This window comes from Bombus terrestris, chromosome 16, assembly GCF_910591885.1.
Source record: "Bombus terrestris chromosome 16, iyBomTerr1.2, whole genome shotgun sequence".
Classification (NCBI taxonomy): domain Eukaryota; kingdom Metazoa; phylum Arthropoda; class Insecta; order Hymenoptera; family Apidae; genus Bombus; species Bombus terrestris.
The window spans coordinates 4973868-4997046 of record NC_063284.1 but is presented as its reverse complement, the minus strand read 5'-3'; the positions used below and the strand labels follow the sequence as shown (position 1 = coordinate 4997046).

The 23179-nt window shown below is 36.5% G+C and overlaps 3 protein-coding genes and 1 long non-coding RNA gene across 6 annotated transcripts; 2 read left to right on the top strand and 2 right to left on the bottom strand.

Moving 5' to 3' along the window:
• The first annotated feature begins 413 nt into the window (after positions 1-413).
• On the top strand, positions 414-8762 carry LOC125386570. Its single transcript, XR_007226844.1, has 4 exons — positions 414-696; positions 2363-6717; positions 6821-6866; positions 6950-8762. It is a non-coding gene; the product is annotated as an uncharacterized LOC125386570 (long non-coding RNA).
• On the bottom strand, positions 8386-11638 carry LOC100643668 (ATP-binding cassette sub-family G member 5). Of its 2 annotated transcripts, none has more exons than XM_003401676.4 (6): positions 11521-11638; positions 10936-11432; positions 10576-10858; positions 10000-10505; positions 9454-9920; positions 8386-9394 (listed from the first exon to the last, which is right to left on the bottom strand). In XM_003401676.4, exons 1-6 carry the CDS (start codon positions 11631-11633, stop codon positions 8798-8800), a joined length of 2463 nt encoding a protein of 820 aa, XP_003401724.1. In that variant the 5' UTR covers positions 11634-11638; the 3' UTR covers positions 8386-8797. The 2 variants fall into 2 exon arrangements, with proteins under 2 accessions (XP_003401724.1, XP_048269358.1); XM_048413401.1 differs by having other exon boundaries at positions 10000-10418.
• On the top strand, positions 11626-20528 carry LOC100648840 (ATP-binding cassette sub-family G member 5). 2 transcript variants are annotated; one of them, XM_003401718.4, is made up of 7 exons: positions 11626-11740; positions 12811-12932; positions 18066-18292; positions 18366-18941; positions 19013-19235; positions 19303-19517; positions 19598-20528. In XM_003401718.4, exons 3-7 carry the CDS (start codon positions 18097-18099, stop codon positions 20263-20265), a joined length of 1878 nt encoding a protein of 625 aa, XP_003401766.1. In that variant the 5' UTR covers positions 11626-11740; positions 12811-12932; positions 18066-18096; the 3' UTR covers positions 20266-20528. The 2 variants fall into 2 exon arrangements, with proteins under 2 accessions (XP_003401766.1, XP_048269360.1); XM_048413403.1 differs by lacking the exons at positions 11626-11740; positions 12811-12932 and having other exon boundaries at positions 17350-18292; positions 19306-19517.
• On the bottom strand, positions 20313-22982 carry LOC100646203 (succinyl-CoA:3-ketoacid coenzyme A transferase 1, mitochondrial). The gene is made up of 7 exons (XM_012317616.3): positions 22791-22982; positions 22126-22506; positions 21624-22049; positions 21442-21550; positions 21124-21340; positions 20844-21055; positions 20313-20783 (listed from the first exon to the last, which is right to left on the bottom strand). The coding sequence occupies exons 1-7, from the start codon at positions 22878-22880 to the stop codon at positions 20593-20595; spliced, it is 1626 nt and encodes a 541-aa protein (XP_012173006.2). The 5' UTR covers positions 22881-22982; the 3' UTR covers positions 20313-20592.
• Positions 22983-23179: the final 197 nt, after the last annotated feature.

Sequence of the window (23179 nt, the reverse complement as noted above, 5' to 3'; positions counted from 1 at the left end):
TAACTTCATTCATGTCTTAGAATTGATATAGAATTTAAAAATTTTCAATCTTTTTAGGATTTCTGAGGATATCCCATATCTAAATCTATCTATCTGGGTAAAATTCCCATATAGTTTTCTACCCATCATTTTCCGGAATCTTCAGTTCTTCAACCTTGAATTATGCAGAATAATACAAAAGTAGTGTAACTGAAAATGTAAAATTTCTTTGAGGAAAAGCTAAAAATAAAATACAATATAATTCCTAATGGGTTTTTAGAGCTTACATTTAGAAATCCGTTATTTTCCAATCAGTTTATCACACTATACTAGTATACAAGTACGAGCAAGATGTTCAAGCCGATCTTTCTTTGATAACAGTGCTCCTGAAAAGATTACGCCCCTGAGCTCTGTCATACTGTACGTGAAGCCTCACCTCGGATCGGGCAGCCTATCAGGCGGCTCTCGGGCGTGGGTTGGCATTCCATTCATTTGGGCTGCTGTCGTTGAAGATTTTCACGTTCGATCACGCGGACGGCGCAGGGCCACTTTATCGCGACCCCTAGAGAATCGTCGCCTGGAGAAAGAATGAGTAGGCAGAAATGGAGATAAAGAGAAAGGGAGACAGAGGACGAAAAGGGCCTCTCTGGTTGGTGTCGGTGGCCTTCGACGAACCACGAGACGAATTTCGATTCGATTGCGTGGGAGCGTGATAAGGTGAGCGTACTACGGCGTCCTTGCTACTCCACGCTCATTTCGATCAATGGCGGCTGTAGATTTACGTAAGAACCTACCATAGATCCTCGTATATTGATTCCTCGTTACATTTACATTTTTCAATATCCGTGTGCGGAATACAAATCCTCTTCGACTATACTATGTGTACAAGTATAATGGATTAATATTCGATCCAGCTTCAAAGCGTCACGCGAAATGCTAATGAATCTTACTAGGATGACGTAGCCGACCTTTCTGAAGATAAAGAGTATCTTTTTTTATTATATAACTAGAATATTTGATATTAGAATATGGCTCTGTGGATCGCATTAAAAGTCTACCGTAGTAGTAGTCGGAAAATAAATACTATCGTTGGAATTAACTTGTGTTTATAGATTTCACAAAATAACTATTATAGGAACACCTTTATTAGACTCGGTATCTAATATTAGAACACAGGTATACAGATTGCATTAAATAGTCTGGTATGGTAATCGCGAGACGTAGGTCGTACCCTATATTTAGACAGAAATTGGAATAGACAAAGGGTACGAAGGTTCACTATGTTAAATCCGTCCTTATATTATTATATCCTTATCTCATTGCAACAAATATAGCAAAGTTATAAATTAATTTACCAGGTGACGGTACTAGTTAACTACGGAACTTTGTTAGATATATATAGGTATTATTCCTATAAATTTATCTAATGTTTTCACATCGCGTATAAAGAAAAATTTCGGATGTATGTATACTGTAATGAGAAACGAAATTATTCATATTTTTAAATTGTCCTTAAGCCTAAAGCTATAAATTTTTATCCTCCTATAAAATCTAATTGTTCCATGGCCTCAACATAAGTACTTTACACCTCTCATAAACTTGCCCTTCTACAAAATCTAAGGTTTCGTTTCATGACCACAACATAAGTATTTTATACCTCGACCATAAATTTTTACCCTCGTATAACATCTAAGCTTTTGTTCCGTAACCATAATATAAGTACTTTAACACTTCTGCTGTATCCCTTCAACAAACTTATGTCTGAATCGGGGAACAAGCCATTGATCGGTATGAATCTGGACTTTTTGAGTTGGTGCATCGCTGAACGAGTCCTCATTAAAGCGATTATCGACCGGTGGCCGGCGGAAAAGAGAATAGGGAAGGTGCATGCGGTATCACTATGGCAGTCACACCAGTAATGTGTACGCTAAGATGACGTAAGTGATACCTGTTGATGACCTTAACAGGTGTGCATACTTAATGGCAGTGGCATTACGTATTTCGTGATGCAGTCGGAAGTCGCAGCGCATTACTCAATCACGATTCTATAGTACGCCTCGTTGACTCTGTCACGATGTTCTTTTCTCACGACTACCTAGGTCCCCATTAATATTCTCTCCTATCTTTCCGCTAAGAATTTCGGAGCCAAATACGTGTCATTCGGTGAAACGATATCGTCCCCATTTCTCTGAATTTCTAGACCATTTTGTTCAAAGGAAACCGCTGCTAAAAGGTTAACGTTTCCACTTAGCAAGGTATATCGATTGTCGAGACCATATCTCGGATCTACAGAGCCAGATTCAAAGGAAACATCCGTTTCTAAGAATCCACCACACGGCGTGAGTCGTATAACGCGGCGTTTATTTGCGTCTGGTTCCTGCAGGCTACCGGAGGAGGAAACCGATTATCGGGTTCACAGTGCCTCACCAGATGTAACGTCGAACGCGGTACACGTGCACAAACGCACCAACACCGAGGTGGACGCAAGTGTACGCACCGGAAGCAATACTCCCTGGCACTTGGCCGGGCATTAGTGCATGCACTGACTGATATGTATATGTGAACACAAATAAGCTTGTACACTCCACCGCGTGGGCGTGTGCGTGTGATTACCACGAAAAGCGGCCCTAGGTTGACAGGAAATGGTTTGAGATAAGATAATGACGTCCCTCGCCTCTCCTGCATCCGGCTGCTTTCTTCGTCGCTTCGACGTTGGAAAATGTTCCCTTGCCGCAGCCGGGACAGGTACCGATTCAATTTTCAATCAAATAAGTCTAAAAAAATTTTTTTATGTAACCACCATGATAAAATAGGAAAATTAGAAATGAATTGTATAATAATTACGGTAGAACCTGCAATCCTTAGAAACTTTCTGACGTAAAAAAATAGCAGCGAAGATTTTTTCGATCATGAGTCTAAAACAAAATTTTCAATATAAGCTCCAAAATAAAGTGAACAAAATGGTGGATGGAGTGTAATGAAAATGGAACCTCGGACGCACGAAAATAGCCATCCGACTCTTTGCGAGGATTTTTCAAAATATACAAGAGGAATAGCAGTGTAAACGAACCAGGCCTCCACTATGAATAATCGCATCCTGTCTCAGTAACTAAGCAAAAAAGAAAAGAAGGCTTAAACATATATAAACATCTGAGGTCGGCATTTTATAATAGTAATAACGATAATATCTCCCAGTTCAACTTATTTAATGTTTGCTGTAATTAGTTATGCAAACATTGATCGATGGTATTGTGCGAACGATCACGTTTCATGGATCATCACTGCATATTTATAGGTTAGAGACGTAGATGGTTTCCCGCGCTTTCCATTCTAAGGGAAATTGGTAGACGGGAGACCAATTCTCTGAATGACTCTCAAAACTGGTGCGCCCACATTCCTCCAGCCACACAAGATTCGAGGTTCTGGCATGTTCACTAGCCTGTAAAACTGCTTGCGGGATCTTCGTTCCCCCCTCTTTATGCCTACGGATCGAATAAACGACATACAGTTAACAAAAGGTACCATAAACGTATCGATACATGTATATAAGTACGTACAATGATTACAAAAGGTTTTACATTTCATTGTCATAATATAAAATTTCTGTAATCATAGAAGAGTACAAATTTAATTTACTTAGACATAATTAATCACCATGTAAATGTTACAATAAATAGAATAGTATACAAATACTTTGTTGATTATATTGATTATTAAAAAAAAGAAAACAATTATATCGGTTAGGGTATATCTAACATATGACATTCGCTTTACTTTGGTTCCCGAAATATTCGTAAAAATATTTTTGATACTTTTTATTTTGGTATAGTTTATGTTTGGATTAGAATTGAGTTAGGTTTATACACTATAGTAACCGTAAACACTTTTTGTAGTCACTGTATGTATTTTTCACATATAGATCAATCAACACCAAAAATAAATTATACCTGCCGAATTCTTTTGTAATTCATTTTCACATAATTCATCTTGATTCTTAGACATGGCCTTTTATCCGTCAATTTTTCTTAAGATTTGGCAGCAAGGTTTTATAGGATTACATGTCATATGTATTGATTGACTGATATGTCAAGCAGAATGCAATTATACAATCAGAGGTGGCGCTAATCAGGCCATCTTTATCAATATTGTTCTCCCGCGTTTTTTTCTTTTTTTTCGTTAATTGCTTTTAAGGACAATGATAGCCGTAGATTAATTTTTCGATAATTTAAGAATATTTTTTCAGTTATGGATATATTTGATTAATTATTAATTATTTACTATCGTAAATTTAAATAAAGGGGGCGCTGAGAGATTTTTTCCCCCATTTTCACTTACTTTCCGTTTCCGATGCAATTAATCGATTTCACAACTACAATTTTATTTTTTCTAGTATTTTTAATGCATTAAATTAAAATTTGCATGCTTATGTATTAGTTATGTTAAAAGTGAATAGATTCAACTAAAATTGAATATTAGGGGAAAGGCATTACTTTTTGTAGTAGTCATTTCCGTCTCTCCGTTCCCTGTTTCTTGGAGAAGAAATGGTCCTCGAGCTAGTCCCGGTTTCTTGCAAAAAAGTTGGTACATTCGTCGTTGAAATCGCAGTAGTGAATATAATTTTGTAATTTGACCGTCAAAGTGATGTTTGAAGTGATTATCGTTTATGTCATAGCCTTTCATTCTTAGCAAGTTATTAGTATCAAAAGTACTTCAGAATAAGGCCTTCTTCTTATTTGCAATTTTTCAAAATGTTTTGTAACCTATACAACACGCTAGTTACCGTAAATCAATCGTCTATCATTTTGTTCGTTATCGATACGCAATTTGCGATTGAAATACTTGGAAAAAGTAAAAGAAGGCGTAAATTCTCAGGAATTTTGTGGAATGTGCTCAAGTGGCGAACGATTTGAAACTGGTAGAGTAATTCTATTTATTCTATGGGTGTACGAAAGATTGATTCAGGTTTCATCTTGAATTCAACCCTTAAGAGTTTGGTAAGAGTGATCTAGAATTTCCCATTGTCTCTGCATACGAATTTTAAAAATAGCGTAATATTTTAAACTCTACTTTTTTATCCGATATTTAAAGCTATTGTAACACGTTATTTTATCCAATAATTAAATTAACCGAGAAGTTCTCGCAAATTCATATTTTTGCCTTAACTATTAAATATTATACGGAATGTGTACTATATTTTTGATATTTCATATATTTTCATATATTACGTGCATTCTATGCATTTTTCATTTACAAATTTCGCGTAACCGTATAAAAATCCGCAGTTTAATTATAAGATATGTATTCGACCTAATATAGGACATTTGGTTAGTCAGGGGTTATAGAAAAGTGTAAAATTTGAAAGATCACATTTTTATTCAAGAACAAAATAATTTAATTTATCGACAGCTAAGTGAGATCTTTGAATCTTAAAATTGCATTCAGAACAGTTTTATTGCATCAAATTTTCATGAATTGTTTGCTTAAATAGCAGAGGGAGTGCTATATCAGTCAACTCGAATACCTTATTTAAGGACATTTATTGCTTCTATTTTCATCACTCGATCGATAACAATGAGATTCAAAAATATTCCGCGTCTTTTTTAATGTTTATACACTTTCTAAACGAAATGCATATTACAAAATGTACCAAAATATAGGATATGTATATGTTTAAACAAAGTGCCAATCTTACAACAACAAATTAATGGAAAATATCGAAAATGGATGGATTTTAGAATTCCATAAGTATGGTTCAAATGCATCAATATATCGAAATACGATCACACAGATCTTCAAATATCGACCGAGCGGTTACGCAATTATCGACTCATCCAAGGAATAAAAATCATCCATCAGTTTCAGTTAAAATAATATCTGTCTAAAATAATATTAAAGTATTATTGAGCCATCGAGGACCATAACAATTTAGATTTACTATTTAATATTTTCGAATTTTTCATTTAATTTAATTTAATTTTATTAATCTTTAGATTTTATATCTTTATATCTGAATCTTAAATTTTATAGTTATCCATTATAGGCATCTATGATGCTATTGATACTTTTAACTAAAGACATTTTATAGAAATTTTGTAGAAAATTTTAATATTTCCAATATTTCAGTATTATGACAAACAATATTTTTGAGATTATGAAGAGGATTAATCAATTATGTAGCTATAAAAATATAATATACGACATTGATTAATAATATCACCATTCTCTTTTACGTTAAAAAATATCTTCCTTTATATTCTATGCTAGTTAAAACGAAGTATGTCATTCTTTGGGAAGATAATAAGCGGAGAAATTGTTGAAATTAAGAAGAATTACAATTAATTATAAAGTACAGAATACAACGTTAACATCAACATTCTCTTTGTCATTAAAAAATATCTTTTTTTTATTTTATATGTGTCAAAACAATATATGTAATTCTTTGCGAAGATAATAAGGGAGGAAGTTTAATTAGCGGCTTTCGCTAGAGGATTCAAGAATACTTGTCCGTGTATGGTAGCTTGTTGTATACAAGTAACGTGCTAATATAGAATGCGCCGGCATACGTTGGTAGGTGGCGAAGTAAAATAATCAATGAAGAGGCGAACGGGATCAGGAGGGAGAAAGCGAAAAGAGCTTTATACATTCGCGCCCACGCGGGCCCACGGGTTCTAGTTATTATCCCGCGCTGTTTTTGTTCTTCCTGCCGGTAGAGAGACCTTGCCAGGAATTGGAACGATGGTTCGTATATGGAATCGTCCATTACATATGCGATAGCAATTTAATCTTCATTTTTGCACCAAATATACAATTTATTCAAATAAAATGTTTCTTCTTTTTAAAGCGATCGGAGAGAAGAAAATATCTGAAGGCTTTTTTTTAAATCTATGGTTTGTATTCGAAGTTAATGCAAAATTTATCTGCTATATTTTGTACATGTTATGTAATTTATAAAGTTTATGTTGTTTTTTAGAATCATCGACGAATAAAAAATATTTGAGCGCTCTTTTTACGAGATACCGTTCATATTTGGAATTACAATTTTACTTATAATTTTCAATAATTGAACAATTTATTAAACTAAAATTGTTTTTCTGACATCCTACGATTATTTTGGGCAATCGTTATGAATGACTGGGAATAACTCAGTGCCACAAGAGTAGGAAAAATGAATGCACATAGTATGACCGTAGTCTCAATGAATCAAGGTCCGATGTACGCACATAGAACGCTAGACAGTGAGTGGTTCATTGATTTTGAGGTGTAACGACGCTACGCTGAAGTTTAACGTTCGCGAAACAAGAACGTGATTCTGCTCTCCTGCGATCTTCTCCTAACGAGCCCACGCTTTTTCCTGGAATTCTGCTCACCCGACTTACAACCACTAGTTAATTACTTTCATCGACGGAAGTCGGCATTTACGACGATTGCCCTGCTGCCAATTTGTACTAATTCGGTGAACGAACCGGCGGCTCTCGAAACTTGCGCAGGGTGCTCGGGATATGTCGACATTATTATAAGAAGTAAAAAAGTGTATTTTAATTGTTACATACAGATTTATATGATAACTGGAATATTGCAGATTAATTAATTTATTAGATAGAAATTTTATGTGATCTATAAAATGCGTGGGATTGATCAAATTGGAGAATTGTTGGGAAATATTAAATTTTCGTATTATATACATACAATACATACATAAAAAGTGCAATATAACGCGTATCTGGTGTTCGAAGATAAACGTCATCCGTCTCCTCAGCTCGTGAAGTCAATTGCAGAGTCAAACACTTGTGATATCTGAGATATCTTTATTGACTTCGATAAGGAGAGAGAATAAGAATCATCGCGATAAGAGTTTAAGCTGAATGGAAAATAATCAATGAGGAAAGATAAGTCTATTACATGAGCGGTCCGATAAATTTAATTCGATTTAACTAATTAGTAGATGCTAACTATTTTCTTCCGGAATCGGGTTTGGAATATACATTACGCTATTTGCTGATAGATATATTCGTCCGGGATGGAATATCGACTTTAGTTGTCTAAACGTTTATTGATGATAAATTTGAAGATTCGCTTTTATATAATTTGACCTGAAAGGTATTGTTTGTCGATTTCTGAAATATTCCTGTTAGTAAATTATTCTACAATTATCTGGAAATAATTTGGATGATAAATTAGTGATAGCCGTAAGTTTTGAAAATAACTTTTAATAAAATAAAAATTATACTTATCGATCGAACTTGGCCGATATTCTCAAAGTTGTAGATGGAGCTTGTGATCAAGTTTCCATGTAACAACCGACTGAGCTCATTCTCCATATTAGTCCATTATTTTCAGCGTAGATATTTAAAATTTGAAAAGGAAGGAAAATGGAAATTCAAATAATAGAAATTAATCAACTCAGGCTAAAGTTTTAATTAATTTTTTCTTTTTTATTTTATGAAGATTTTCTCGGTTGATTTGATTATAGCGTTACGAAGTACATACAGATTATTTTAAAGCATTTGGAGGAGAGACTGCAAGATGTATCGGTTTACTAGGCTTTCGAATTTCGTGGCTCAAGTCTATTTTGCGAGTTTCTAAAGCCTATTGTTTTAAAAAGTCGCAATAATATAGACAAAGATCAAAGCCTATGAGCATGACATAGTATAAAATATATGTATTTGATGATGAAGTGAATAATTATATTCCTTACTGATATCTATTATTGTACTGATAGCAGTGTAACGTTAAAAGAATACTCTGCTATTTGTTAATATTAATAAAATACATTTATGTAAGAATGATGATATTTATTCAGTCATTGAGTAGTTGCACTTTATGGCTTGTTTGGTGCACTCCTAAGTCTCTTGGGAGTAGTATATCGAATGCACAGGAATACTAATATAACTAAAACACTGACGATAGTTATTCCTATTCCCAGCCACAGTTCTCCTCTTACATTGAATTTATGCAGTGCAATCTCGTATAATGCCAGAGCACCATCGGGCGGTTCACAGGCAGCTTGAACTATGATATCCTGCCTCTGAATTTGTTTTGGCTTACAATTGGTCAATTTATTCATAACCTCTGTTTGATGAAGCGGAGGTAACAATAGGGACAAAGACCACTGCATTGGACTGATCTTTTGATACCAGCCTGGCAAGTTCTCCAAATGCAAGGTCACTCCTCCAGCTAATGTCATCTCTCCAATCACAATCCCGGCAAACAAGGAAGCCAAGTACGTCCACTTGCAAGTGTGAGCAAATAATATACAGATTAAATGTTGCAGTATTAGATACAGTAAACCGATTCCGAGATAATTCCATAAGGAAGTCAGATTCTCATCCGGCACCAGGTGAAGTCCGGACATGGCGTAACCTGGTGCTAAGTAGATCACGTAGACTACGCACCAGGACACTACTCCACAGAGGAGCTGAAAAAAATCCATTTAATAAAATGAACGATCGTATACTACTGTTTTTTAACATTTACCTCTATTAAAATATACACAAATCTTCCATATAAACCATCCTTGATATCTCTTTCCACGTTCGACCTGCAGTCAGCTACTTCACAGATGGCTATTAAGGTTAATGGCCAGAAGAAAATTCCCAAGCTGGCATAGTGAAACCCAACTCGGTCTCTGAGATATAAATTTGAGTCGCCAGATACATCCCAGAATATTGCACCAAGTAAAATACTCAAAGAGGCAGAGATGACGATTTTCCTGAGTAATCTAGTCAGTGTCCATGGTTGACTGTAGATTAGAGTCCTCAGGAGCAACGCATAAATTTGTGAAAATACATTGGGACTGGAAATGGAAGGAGGAAGTGCTCCAGGTGGTCCAGGATCACTTAATCCTGGCAGTCTAGTCCTTGCAAGCTCGGCTAGATGGTCTATCCTTTGAGAGGATTCCAACATGGCTTCCGCAGACAGATCATCCAGTGTAACTAAATCAACTGGAAAAGAGAATTGCTATAAATTTCAAAATAATTTTGTATACATAGATCGTCGAATGTTATTATAAAAATCACGTACGATAGTAGTCAGAAGGATTCTTAAATGGAGGACACGGGAACTCTGCAAGGGCGAAATATGGCAACATATCCCTCCTGGGACCGGAGTACATGATTCTTCCGCCGGAAGTAAGCGCCACCCTCGAGACCATCGTCAGTATCTCATAAGTAGGCGGGTGCAAAGTCAATACTACTAATCTTTGTCCTCTTCCAGCCCACTGTCTCAAGTATTCTACCATGAAGAACGCGTCGAAAATATCCAAACCATGCGTTGGCCTGTCCAACGCAAGAATATGCGAGTCTTGTAACAAACGACACGCCAGGGCCAGTCTTTTTGCTTCGGAGGTCGTCAACGAGTTCACGAGACAATGTTTGGTCGCCTCTAAACCGAGTTCCTGGAGGATGGCTTCGGCTTCCAGTTTGGAAGTATTTGGACCTCCTCTAAGAAGCATATAAAAGCTTAGCGTCTGCTGAGCAGTTAGACCTGGGCTTAGACTATTTTCCGTGGACAAATAAGCAACTCGAGACCTGGAATTTATAATTTTACTAATGTACAATTTTCGGTTTAAGATAATTTTCGAACAAATATGAATTATACCTTAAGGTTCTATAGGACACGGATCTTCCATTGAGCAAAATATCTCCTCTCTTAATTCTCTTCCTTCCGGCGACGGTTTCCACGATTTGTTTTCCTTCTTTCTCCGTAGTAGCCATAATGGCCAACACCTCAGTAGCTCCTACCTCCAAAGTGATTCCTCGTAAAAGAGGCAAACCATCGGATCCTGAAGCTTCTACTCCTCGTAACTGAAGATGAGGATGTTGGAGACATGGTACAGGTCTCAGAGGTAACGTATAACTCTCTGGACCCAAGATTCCATGCCCTGAAAATTAATTTTCCTGTTTAGTTATAACGGAAGCTGAAGATAAGATATGGTAGATGAGAAAAAGCACTACTCACCTCTGGACTCGTGGACACCATACCCTGGATCTATAGGCGCAATACTGTGCCTCCTATTCGTTCGAACACCTCCATGAAGAAGATTCGCTTCACTGACACTCCTTAACCTAGGATTCTCCCTTGAAACCGTCAATTGAGAGTGTGCATGTTCCCTAGGAACAATGTGAACGTGTCTAAAATCGGGGTCGCTCCTGGCAGACCTCATAGCGGAGGTCCCGTGTGCGGAAGTTCCCGCGTGAGACACCCTACGACCTTCTTCGCTGGAATCGTAACCACTAGATCCATCTCTGTTCCTGGAACTAGGAGGCAGAACCCTTGGCAGACCAAACTTTAGATATGTGTACGAATTGCTGGCCAGAGGACTTTTTGGACCGTATCTAGGGTGTCTGAGAATACTCTGCACTGTGGAATCTCTCAATTGGAAGTTCCCATAGGGAAGAGGAGACTTTTCAGCTGATCCAAGTGCTGAATCGGTGAAATCGGAGTTCAAGTTTTGCCTGGAACAATGATATACTGATTATGACACTTTTTTTCTTTTCCTTTTTTCAGATTGAAGATTGAAAGTGAAGTTGGAGAAATAATCACCTGTAGATAGACCAGGCGTGAAGATCCTCGCTAGCTGGAGGCTCCAGGCCTCTGGTGTCCAATGCCCCAGGCACTGAGTACCTCCGTTCCAGCTCCCACGCTTCCGAACCCATGCTTTGTGGTATCTGAACAGTTCAAGCGAGACTAGATGAAACGCATGATGGATTGCATCATGTTCGCAGCTTCGGTAGAACTTCTCGGAAATGCGTGAACGATCTTGGTTAGTTTTTTGTATCTTGCTCGGTCAATGTTAATTGTTCTCTGGTCTAGTCAAAAGAACTTGGTATTTTTCGTAATTACAGTAAATTCGAGATAGTTTGAACTATTGTAATTAAGAACTTCGCATTGTTTTACTTTTTATCTACTTATCTTCCCTATCTTATTTAGAAAGACATAGGTAAATCACCAAAAATAATATTTTAATGAAAATATGAACTGGAGTATTTTAGCAAACAGCAGGGAATTTAATGCAGGAAATATAACATTTAAATTGTTCCACATGAATGGTGATAAATGCATTTGAACAGAGTTGAGAGCACTATGGCATTCCATAAGCATGCGTGCACACCGTGCGAATAATCGGCGCGCCTTTGAAATTGCTCGCCACTGGAGGCTCGAAATTGTTCACCTCTTGGCCTTCGGTACTACACTGAAAGGAAAGGAACTGGAATCCGTACCAAAACGAATGACAAGAACACCATCGATCACATTCATGTTTATTATAGCTGGTTATCCATCGATATTATTTCCTCTTTATTTGAATATTTTTTTATCAAAACTGAATCTCTCATTTTAGTTATCTTATCAATATTGAAGCATATTTAATAACAATAACTATTATAAGTTCCTATTAGCTTGTGGATAAGTTTCAAGGTACTTCATTTATTATGCTTGATTACTCGAAAGTTTCCATTCAAATTTTGTTTAATTTTTTTGCAGCAAGTAGAATTCCACGTAGGCAAGAGTTATTTATGAAACCAATGATAATTCATAAAGATGTTACTCGGTCGCATTATCCAAATGCTATAATATTTATTAGATGCTAGATCACGCAAAATCATTACATGGTGGAGTGACTCCTGGAGCAGTTGCGCGCATCTGACCGTTAATCGTCTTACTTTTTGCCATTTTAGACATCGCTACAAGTTCTTACCATCAAACCGTTACCAAATTAATAAAACGTTTTCAATGTATCCGATCGCTCCCTTTTTAATCGAGATGATCAACGTTATGAACGTCAAATTCAATAATGCATAGTTTAATTCCCTTTCTCATTAAATTTTCTTTCAGGCATAGTGGAACACGTGCCGTCCTGACTTCAGAACATCGCTGAATATCGTAAAGCGAGCTCGTAGAATATTTATGGAACGACTAGTGCCGATTTCACGAAGACACATCGCTTCACATTTGCAGTGAGTATACGCCAGAGTGCCATTTACTCTTGTATATTCACGTAATTATGCTCATTGCGTCAGCACACGTGGCGAAGAGAAGTTCCCCCAACATTCCTCTTAACGGTGTACCTCGTGATGAATGTGAAAACATGTGTAGTATCCTCGAACTTGAACAATTATATCAAGGATAAAAATTTCATATTAAACATTCTTTTATTTTCTATAAATTTCATTGGTTACTCGTTAACACAGAATTTTTATTGAAATTTTTGGTAAAATTGTATCCTGTGTTGGAATTTCGAATTGAAGTATTTTTCAAATACCATCATTGTATCATTGATTTTTGTTAAAAATTGATAAGATGATATTCCCTATACCATAAATATTGGATTGAGATTAGTGAAACAATAATTTGTTCTATTATTTGATCAAACTTATTAAAGTGATAGCTAGAGCTTACATTTACTACTTTATATCATATATTCTTATTTCTTATAATAATCCATTCTCACAAATTTTTCAAATTAGTCATTTATAAAGATTTTAAACACTGTGAATTATAACTCAGAATAATGACTAGATTGCGGATTTGTATGCAATTATAAGAAATTTAAAGATACAAAAATGCATAGAATGCAGAAACAAAGTATCCAAAGTTTACTACTTTTTATGATATTTAATAGGTATATCACATGTCTGTATAGCTCCTACGCTTTTGATTGTATCTATGAAGATATAAATTTGCATAAAAATCCGCAGTTTTATGATGATATTATTCTAAATACTTTAATGAATCAACAGAGCCTAACAAATCATTTGGAAAGTCGAGTAATAAGGATTAATAGGTGCAATAAAATAGCAGTTTGAGATAACGATCTTTTATATCGGGTGGTCCATGCAAACGGCATTGGTCCACGTCAGATGCCATCATGACATTTTTTTCGTCTGCCAATTGCTTTCCCGTTAGTTGTTGACTCACTTGCCGTGTGTTTGAACGAAACCGAGCATCTTTTCAGCAGCTTCCTCAAACAAAAGACGTTTCTCTGTTATTTTTCTATGACCTAGCCAGTCTGATCAGTTTGTCCTCTTTCTTTCTTTGCAGGTATTTACAGATGAACAGTTTCTTGATAGATTTCCACATTACATAAAAATTGTTGATGATGGTTAAATTAAAGGCTAGCAAGCAGGTGATTATTATTGGGTAATGGATCTTCTTTACCCACGAAACTGTTCTCCCCGCGTCTTCGACATCAGCTGAGATTTTTACTCGTCATCGAGTAACGGTATGGCCGAAGGTAGCCAAGATTCTACGTTATTTCCACTGCTAATCATTGCTCTCCATAGTCGTCCAGCTGCTCTGCTCCATCATCTACCTACAGATTCCTCCGAAGGAATCAAACTTGGATTTCCATAAATCAAATTGAATTTTCAAATTCTACGGTTTATTTTGCATAACACCACCGACTAAGTTTTTGTAAAATAGGATTATAAGATGGTAATTCTTTGAATATTCCAGTCTTATCGTTTAAAAACAGGTACGTGTACCCGTATGGAAAGCCATTTGCCACCTGTCACTTGTTTAATCATTGCCAGGACACAACTAGAAATTCCCCGACGAATTCATATTCGTATAGATTTCTCTTTGGCTAATGTATAATGAACCAGTAAGTTGCGATCATCGACCGTAATGTTACCCTACGATTTACGTAACGTCGCGTACAAGCTTGTTTTTTTAGAGCCAAATAACTATCTTGTATTCGAGTTAACTGTTCATTTGCATATCCCGTTTCTGCAACAGTTGTATCAAACTGGCCGCCATATATTTTTCTTTTTATTCCTGTTTCCTCTAGGTACAAAAGTTTCTGGTTACACTTAGTGAAAAGCGTCGACATATCTCAGGTTCAGTAGAGTATAATCCCAGTCCCGTGTGGAAGCTGATACTTAATTAATATATGTTGGACGGCTCGGTGATTTTCACCGTCAACCACTGAACTACATGCAAATTCACTTTTCAATCCACTGGGCATTAGGCTTTCGTGATGAAAAGCGATAGTTATGTGCCAGCAGAGCGACCACGTTAAATGGATTATCTATCATGAGCGTGTATGTAACTTGATGAGCTGATAACATTCTTCTCTGTTGCTCCTTCTCCTTTATTTCCTTTTCTTTTTTTTAAATGACTGTATTGCCAGTTTCAGTCCTTGTCGCCGTTTGTGTTCCCATAGATTTAGAGGATTATGGGAGACTAGGCTAACAAGCGGTTCTTACTATGGTGAAACTCGAGAGAAGGAACACTTTATGACGAAGGATTAATTACTTCCTCGTTACTTGATATCTAATAAGTGTTATTTCATCTTTCCCAATTACTATAATTTGTTTTCGATTATAATGGTACCCTCTTCTCTAGTGTCTAATTTCTCATAAGAACAATTTCTTATATTTCAAACTATTTTCAATGAAGATGTTATTAGATCGTTACATTATCCAATGACACACGTAACTGATATACACACTCTTTTTTGCAGTCTATGAACTATGCAGTTTTCCAGTAGCCTGGCCGACTTGGATAGTTTAGGGAAACGATACTCCGGTTTCGAAATCTCTTCCGCTGGCTGTGAGATTGTCCCACGCACCGATTTCTACGATCGTGCCTCTCGATCTCGTATACACGTGACAGACAGTGTGTCTTAATAAAGTGTGGCCTGGATACCACGTGCAACAAACTGTAGAAAGTCCACCGTATTATCAGATGAATTAGTGCATCGATCAGGCAACGAACCTTGACACTAATGTCATCAGAAACGATAAAAGTACCAGCATGCTTTGGAACTGAAATTAGATTCTGCTGGCTAAGTACGCTTTTTTATCGCATAAAATATCTCATATTAGAATATTTCAAGAATACGGTTCAAAAATTTTCTTATTGATTCAACGAGAATTCTTTTAGCAATTTTATTTAAGAATTATTTTAGCATTTTATTTGATTCCCTGAATGAAAGAAGGTGTCAAAAGGAGCTGATCTAACAATTCATTTGTTTTATATACCTTTCACTATATACTTTCGTGAACAAAAAGACTAATCAAAATTCTACACCAGTCTTTTTTAATATCTTATGTTTACTTCGGAAGAATTCGATTATTTGTATTCGTTCCGCCATTGAGCCACGCGATGGAGTATGGGACGCTTTATGGAGGCGTACACCGAGGTCAGTGTTGCCGCGTTTTTCAATATTCTATAGGGGTACGCCTGTCTACTGCGAGAGAGGCTTAATTAAAATTGCAAATCAGCCACAGTGCCGTCCATGGCACGTGGAAAAGTGCTGAAGTACATGTCTTGTGCGCTCATTGAAATCTCTGGATAGTAGCGTCGTCGCTAAACCGTTCAAAGTATCTTCCAACCCCATAAAGCCATCGCGAAAAACCGTAGCTGATTCAGCTCAAACTTTATTCTATTCGTACTCTCAACTTTGTTTTCAGCCATTAAAAATTATGACAATTAAAGACTGCATTCACAAGGACGTAAATAGGGTAATTAACAGTTAATATTTAAGATAATTTATCATATCATTCTACAAACCATTATGACAGCATTATCAAGCTAGTGAAAGCATCGACAGTGAAATGAAAATCATTAGAAGGAAAGTATGGCCACGGAATATTAACCACGCTCTTTTAGTTCCTTTTCTTCGCTAGGCAGAGCCACCCAGTGTTTCATAAGCGACTGATTTAAAGAAAAATTCACGGATAGATAAAAAATAATTTTCTTTAAGAAAAATAGTTCCTAATTTGCGGCTTTCACCGGTACCAGGTAAACCTTTCTCATTATGCAAAATCAGGTTCCCAGTCGTTGAACCATGACTGATCACGGGATTGTGCCAACCGTTTATATTTTCCCTTTTTTCCTTGTCTAACAAGAATTCGATCATATATGACTTCTCCTCTGTCGTAATAGCATCTTGGGGTACTTGAGTAAAAAATGTTGCAACTACCCATGAATCATGGTTCTCTCTATTATTATTTTTACGCGGAGGGACAACAAACAAACAATAGGTAATTGTTCGACGATCTTTTCTACAAAAATAGTGTTCATGTGCGAGAAGGAGGCACGTCAGGAATTGCGCGTGCCACGAAACCTGATACGTTCCCGGAGATTCTTCATGACAATGACTCACCACCGGTATTCAGGATGAGCTTTCAAGCGAGCCTGGTTGAGTCAAGGTGATGCTGCTTCTCCATTCCGCCGATTGCTCTTGGTCTCCTCTTTTTCGTCTGGTTCCTCCTGATAACTTTGAACGGGAATTTTAAAGACAAACACTGTGTTCGTCAGCTCAGGAATCGCACGACGGAGCCCGCGAACGCATCACCCGATCCGTGATCGCGATACCGCAATGGCATCGGTATGTCCAACGCCGAGAAGCCTTTTCTAAACGCTGCCTTCTGACAGACTTGCCTTCCGAACCTCCAACGAAACCCCCTCTCTGTATTCCCTTCCTTCCTTGTTGGTCTTTCAAGTTCGCAATAGCGTACCTACCAAAAATCTGACCCCTGACTTCTAATTACATCAGTATGAAGCTGGTTGAATATTATTTCTGCCTTTTTTCTTATTTGTAATTACGTTCCATTATTACCAGTATCTACAAAGCATTTAGGGATGATTTACTATAATTGAAAAGGTGTTTAAATCTACTTTCGATTAGGATAAAATTCCATATATAAAGTTGCGAATGCTTGTTAAAGATTAGTAGTTACAGATAAAGTTATTTGAGAGAAGATTTTTCTTTTGTGTGTAATTCTGGAGACTGGGAAGGGAACTGGGGATTGAAATTAACAAGTACACCCTTGAGCTACCACTGATGCTACCTTCCTCCCACCAAACTCGTCTCAAAGGAGACATTCACCTCGTGAAGCCAACTCCCAGCCAGGTATCCTTACCGATGGTTACGTTTTACATGCGATGTTCACTTCTCTAGCCGCAGTGCCAGTTTATACATCGTTTTGTCCATTCTACGTGCTTTCCTGGAGTGCAATCTCCGTGACCAAATACTATTTTACTGGAAGAACCATTGTTTCTCCGTTCTAACAAAACTTCATCTTCGAGATTTGTAGTATACCATCGAGTCGAGTAGAAACAAAGTTTGTCTTCTCCAAAAGGTCGTTATGAGATAATTCAGAAAGATCCAGGATGATCCCATCGGATTGTACTCTTGATATCTCCAATGTGTTTCATTCCACTGCTGTGGTCATTGAAGGAAGTTGTTTGAGTAAGTCAGAACCTACTGCTGTATTGAGAGATGTGTCCGCCCGAGTTCACGGTGGCGAGGTGTTAGCGATTTTGGGTTCCAAGGGATCTGGAAAGAGAGCTTTGCTCGATGTCATCGGTAAGATAATGATTTAAGTGCAAATGTAATTAATTAGGTGTTAGAAACCATCCGGAAATTTCTTATCTTTCAGCTGGAAGGGCGGAGGGAGAAACTAGGGGTAGAGTCAGCCTAAATAACAATTTATTAACTCCAGAATTGTTTAGACGACATGGTGGATATGTTGCACACAGGTGTCATCTATTACCTAGTCTAACAGTTCGACAGACACTGACCTATGCCACATGGCTTGCCAATTTAAACAACAGGGAAGCCAGAGTTCGACAAACTCTAGCTGATCTGGCTTTGTCTCAAGTTGCAAATAGATCGGTAAATGATCTGACGAAGCCAGAATACAGAAGATTAATGTTGGGCGTACAATTGGCTAAAGATCCTACGTTGTTACTTCTGGACGAGCCCACATGGGATACTGATCCCTTAAACACGTATTTAATCGTGTCTATGCTCTGGTCTTACGCAACTAGAAGAGGATCCATCGTTGTCCTAACGATGGAAACTCCTAGATCGGATGTGCTACCTTTCGTGAGTCGCGTGACTCTCTTATGTTTGGGGGCAGTTGTCTATTCGGGGCCAACTAGAAGTATGTTGGACTATTTCACTTATATCGGTTTTCCATGTCCTGAACTCGAAAATCCTTTGATGTATTACTGTAAGTATGTATCTATAGGAATAAAATAATTAAATAATTGTTTAATTAAGTAGCGATAATGGTGACTTTAGTGTGTTTATCAACTGTCGATCGTCGCTCGAGAGATCGTTTCTTAGAATCTAACCAGCAGATATCCGTTCTGGTTGAAAAGTTCAAAGCCGAGGGTGTTATTTACATGAAAGAGGCGCCCCAAGTGCCACCCAATATTAAAGATACATCTTTAGGAATAATGCATAAAGGTTTAGGGCGTGGAATTAAACCAGGATGTTTCTCCACTTTGTTTGCCCTTTATTTGTATGTATTTTTACAAATGCATGCTATCTCCCAAAATAATAGTACTACTATAGCTTTTACGTTTTAGAAGAAGTCTGGCAACGACATTTGCCTTCAATAAATCTGGCTTAGGGCACTTTGCTGCCAGACTATTATTGTTACCATTCTCAATAGCTTTAATGTGTATTTTGTATTCGCATTCGACTCCTGTGCAATCCAGAATATTTCTACAAACAAGTGGTCTTGTCTTCAATATAGTAACTCTGTTCTATGTTGCTGGAATAGCATGCACAGCTCTCCTCTGTAAGTGACATGTAGACCAATCTCTTCTCAGACAACCTAATAGATATACTATTATTATGTAACGTTTGTTAATTAATAAGTTCCAGGATATAGGGCTAGATACTATCAAGAAAAAAGAGAAGGTCTATATGGTGGAGCTATGTTCTTGACCGCATATGCATTACTGAGCTTGCCATTAAGTTTTGTGTCTACCATGATCACCATTGGTATCCTGACACCTATTTTAGAGCTAGACTTGTCTACCTGGGCTTATGCCTGTGGTGTTTTATGGGCCAGTTATGTGGCAGCAGAACAAATAACTGTTGCAGTGTTCATGGTAGTTGGTAGACCCATTACAGGTGCAATAATGGTGTTATACATGACATTGGTGTCTTTGGTAATTGCATCTGGAGCCATCAGAAGTCTGAAAGGCCTGCCTTATTGGCTTGCTGCAGTCTCCACTGCATTACCTGCTAGGTACGCATCATTGGCTCTAAATCAATTAGCCATTGATGTGCCTACATTTTTAAATTTGCATTATAATGAAAGCTTCACGTGTCCTGGGATACCAGAGCTGTGCAGATATCCAGATGGGAGATCGTATTTAATAGAACGCTTCACCCGTGAAGGTGAAAATATTTCAGAAGTATTGAATGTTGACTTAAACTTATTAATTTCTCTGGCTTTTGCTGTTGGACTGAGTATATTAAACAGTGTTCTATATTTATTACCACTTCCAGCAAAAGTAAAAGCCAAATTTAGAGAGTAATTTCCTTAATTATAGGTCTTAGACCGATAGAAATATAAAAGCAGAGCTTGTTCTCTTTTTGGAATTTATTATTTCCTTAGCTTTAGAATATATATTACAAAATTACATTATCCGCGTTGAAAACTAACTACTATATAGCATGAAATAGTGCACTTATATGACATTTATAACTAAACTTTACAATTCTTAGAGATAAAGGTATGACTTTATAATTTTACAATTAGAAAATAAAAATTTTAAGTATTATTTTCATTTTATCGGAATTTAGACGAAGCAAACTTTTTTAATATTCATCTTTTATGATCAAAAATGTTCAGGAACGTGTATTTACTGACAATTTTCCAAATTCACTTGTCCCATTTCTTTAAGATCGTCAGCCACCGAAAATTCACAACCTGTAGAACTAATAATATCACTGACATCAATGTTTGGTGCAATTTCAATCAATTTCAATCCTTCTCCATGAACTACTTCAAATACAGCCATATCCGTGATTATTAAGTCTACACATTGTTGACCTGGAATTAAAGGATGAGTAACTCTTTCTATCTTACAAAGAATTAAAATGTAAAAATTACCTGTGACAGGCAAGGTGCAATTTTTCAAAATCTTTGGACTTCCATCTCTAGCTTTATGTTCCATAGTAACCACCACTTTTGTGCTCTCCGCAGAAACCAAATCCATTGCACCTCCCATTCCTTTCACCATAGTTCCTGGAATCATCCAGTTAGCCAGATCTCCATTCTCTGATACCTGCATCCCACCGAGCATCGTCAAATTAATATGACCCCTGGAAAAATTCAAATGTACTATCTTTTACCAAAAAACTATTTAATATTCAATCTTTTCTATAAGTACCCTCGAATCATTGCGAAGCTTTCGTCGCTGCTGAAGAAAGAGGCTCCTGGAACGACTGTAACTGTTTCTTTCCCAGCGTTTATTAAGTCTGGATCAAGTTCTGATTCGTCTGGGAATGGACCCATGCCAAGAATACCATTCTCAGATTGCAATGTTACTTTTACATTTTTGGGAATGTAATTGCAAGCCAGCATAGGTATACCAATTCCCAGATTAGCTATGAAAGGTGTATTTAGTAAAGGTTTTTCAAAAAGAAATTTTTTTAAATTTATTTAAGTGTTTTAATTAAAAATATTTGTAATTTTTTAAATCTCTCACCATACATGCCGTCTTTGAATTCAAGCGCAGCTCGTCTGATAATTCTATCTCTTGCTTTACTTGCTGGTGTTATTTTTTTGGGTTTCATATTTTGCTTCGTATATCGTTTCTAATAGAGACAAAAAATTTTAGTAATTTTTCAAAGTATTGAAATATTTATATTGACAAGAATATGTACGCACCTCCACGCGTTTCTCATATGATGGGCCTTTAACGATCCTGTCCACAAAAATTCCAGGTAAATGAACATGATCGGGGTCCAATTGACCAATTTCTACAATTTCTTCTACTTCTGCAATAGCAATTTTAGCTGCTTTACACATCACTGGGTTGAAATTCCTGGCTGCTTTTCGAAAAACTAAATTTCCAGCTTTGTCTGCTTTCCAAGCCTTTATAAGAGCAAAATCTCCTGTGATAGCAGTTTCCAAGACATAGTTTTTTCCATTGAACTGTGCTACATCTCTTGGCTCTCCAGATATTTCTGCATTCCCATTTTCATCATATTTCACAATGACGTTACCTTCTTGAACTATCGTTCCATATGCTGTGGGAGTGTAGAAGGCTGGAATACCAGCTCCTCCTGCTCGAATACGTTCTGCCAGTGTACCCTATATATTGGAAGTATTATTGTATAATTTTTTGTGTTGTAATTTAATTAAAAATTCTTTTATTACTAATATTTACCTGTGGAGTTAATTCAACTTCCAATTTACCACTGAGGTACTGTTTTTCAAATTCATGGTTTTCACCAACATAGGAAGCAATCATTCTCTTAATCCTACATTCTTTCAAAAGTATACCTAATCCAAAGTCTTCAACTCCTGCATTATTTGAAACAACAGTTAAATCTTTGGCACCTTGTTTCAACACTGCTGCAATTAAGTTTTCAGGAATGCCACAAAGTCCAAATCCACCAACTAGAAGCTTAGCACCATCTGGCATGTCTGATATAGCTTCGTCCACACTTTTGAATACCTTTCCATCTCCTACCGGTGATCTTAACTTTGGTTCATCTTCCTCCAACTGAGGGATGTTAGCTTTTGTGGAAAAATTTATTGTACATATCTGGCAAAGAGAAATGTTATTCCATTTTTATTTAACTTAAAAAAGAAAAGTATAATAAATATAACAAATATATGAACTTTTTTATGAATAAATGACGCAGTTTTATATATATAGAAATTAAAAGAGTAAAAGTTACTTAGCATTAAAATATATCACAAAATTTATAACAAAATTTATTTCACAATAAATACAATTAATATTACAATTAAAAATATAAATCATCTAATAAGAAATGTACAGGTTGTATGGGTTAGTCGGTATATTTTTATATTAATATTACATACTCTTGACAATTTCAGATATTTGTAATTATTTTTAGATCTCGTGTTAGCACGAAAAAATATACAGCCGACCCTACTTGTAGCAAAAATCATTTTCGAAATAAAAATTTACTCCCAACGTAGGTTAAATCTTGCAGAACGTTAAATCAACAGTACATTAGTACTTGACACTAACTTCATAGATAACATGATAACATGTTTCTCTGATTGTCATTGGTTGATTTTTATTGGCTCGGATTCAAATAACAAGAATATGCAAAGATCACAATTTGGACGAGATAAAGCATTCTATATTTCTGAAGGAAAGAATTACCATATATCACACGTCAGTCAAAATGATTTTGTAATAATTTCTTAGACTTTATCTCTTACTTATCTACTACTTATTTCTT

Coding starts and splice junctions, on each gene's coding strand:
- LOC100643668 (XM_003401676.4), bottom strand. CDS start 11,633: ATGGGTTCGGAAGCGTGGGAGCTGGAACGGAGGTACTCAGTGCCTGGG. Junction 11,433..11,520: donor CACGCCTGGTCTATCTACAG/GTGATTATTTCT, acceptor TCATTGTTCCAG/GCAAAACTTGAACTCCGATT. Junction 10,506..10,575: donor GTGTCCTATAGAACCTTAAG/GTATAATTCATA, acceptor TATAAATTCCAG/GTCTCGAGTTGCTTATTTGT.
- LOC100648840 (XM_003401718.4), top strand. CDS start 18,097: ATGATCCCATCGGATTGTACTCTTGATATCTCCAATGTGTTTCATTCC. Junction 18,942..19,012: donor AAATCCTTTGATGTATTACT/GTAAGTATGTAT, acceptor TGGTGACTTTAG/TGTGTTTATCAACTGTCGAT. Junction 19,236..19,302: donor ACTTTGTTTGCCCTTTATTT/GTATGTATTTTT, acceptor TTTACGTTTTAG/AAGAAGTCTGGCAACGACAT.
- LOC100646203 (XM_012317616.3), bottom strand. CDS start 22,880: ATGATTTTTGCTACAAGTAGGGTCGGCTGTATATTTTTTCGTGCTAAC. Junction 21,551..21,623: donor CATATGAGAAACGCGTGGAG/GTGCGTACATAT, acceptor TGTCTCTATTAG/AAACGATATACGAAGCAAAA. Junction 21,056..21,123: donor AGCTTCGCAATGATTCGAGG/GTACTTATAGAA, acceptor GAATTTTTCCAG/GGGTCATATTAATTTGACGA.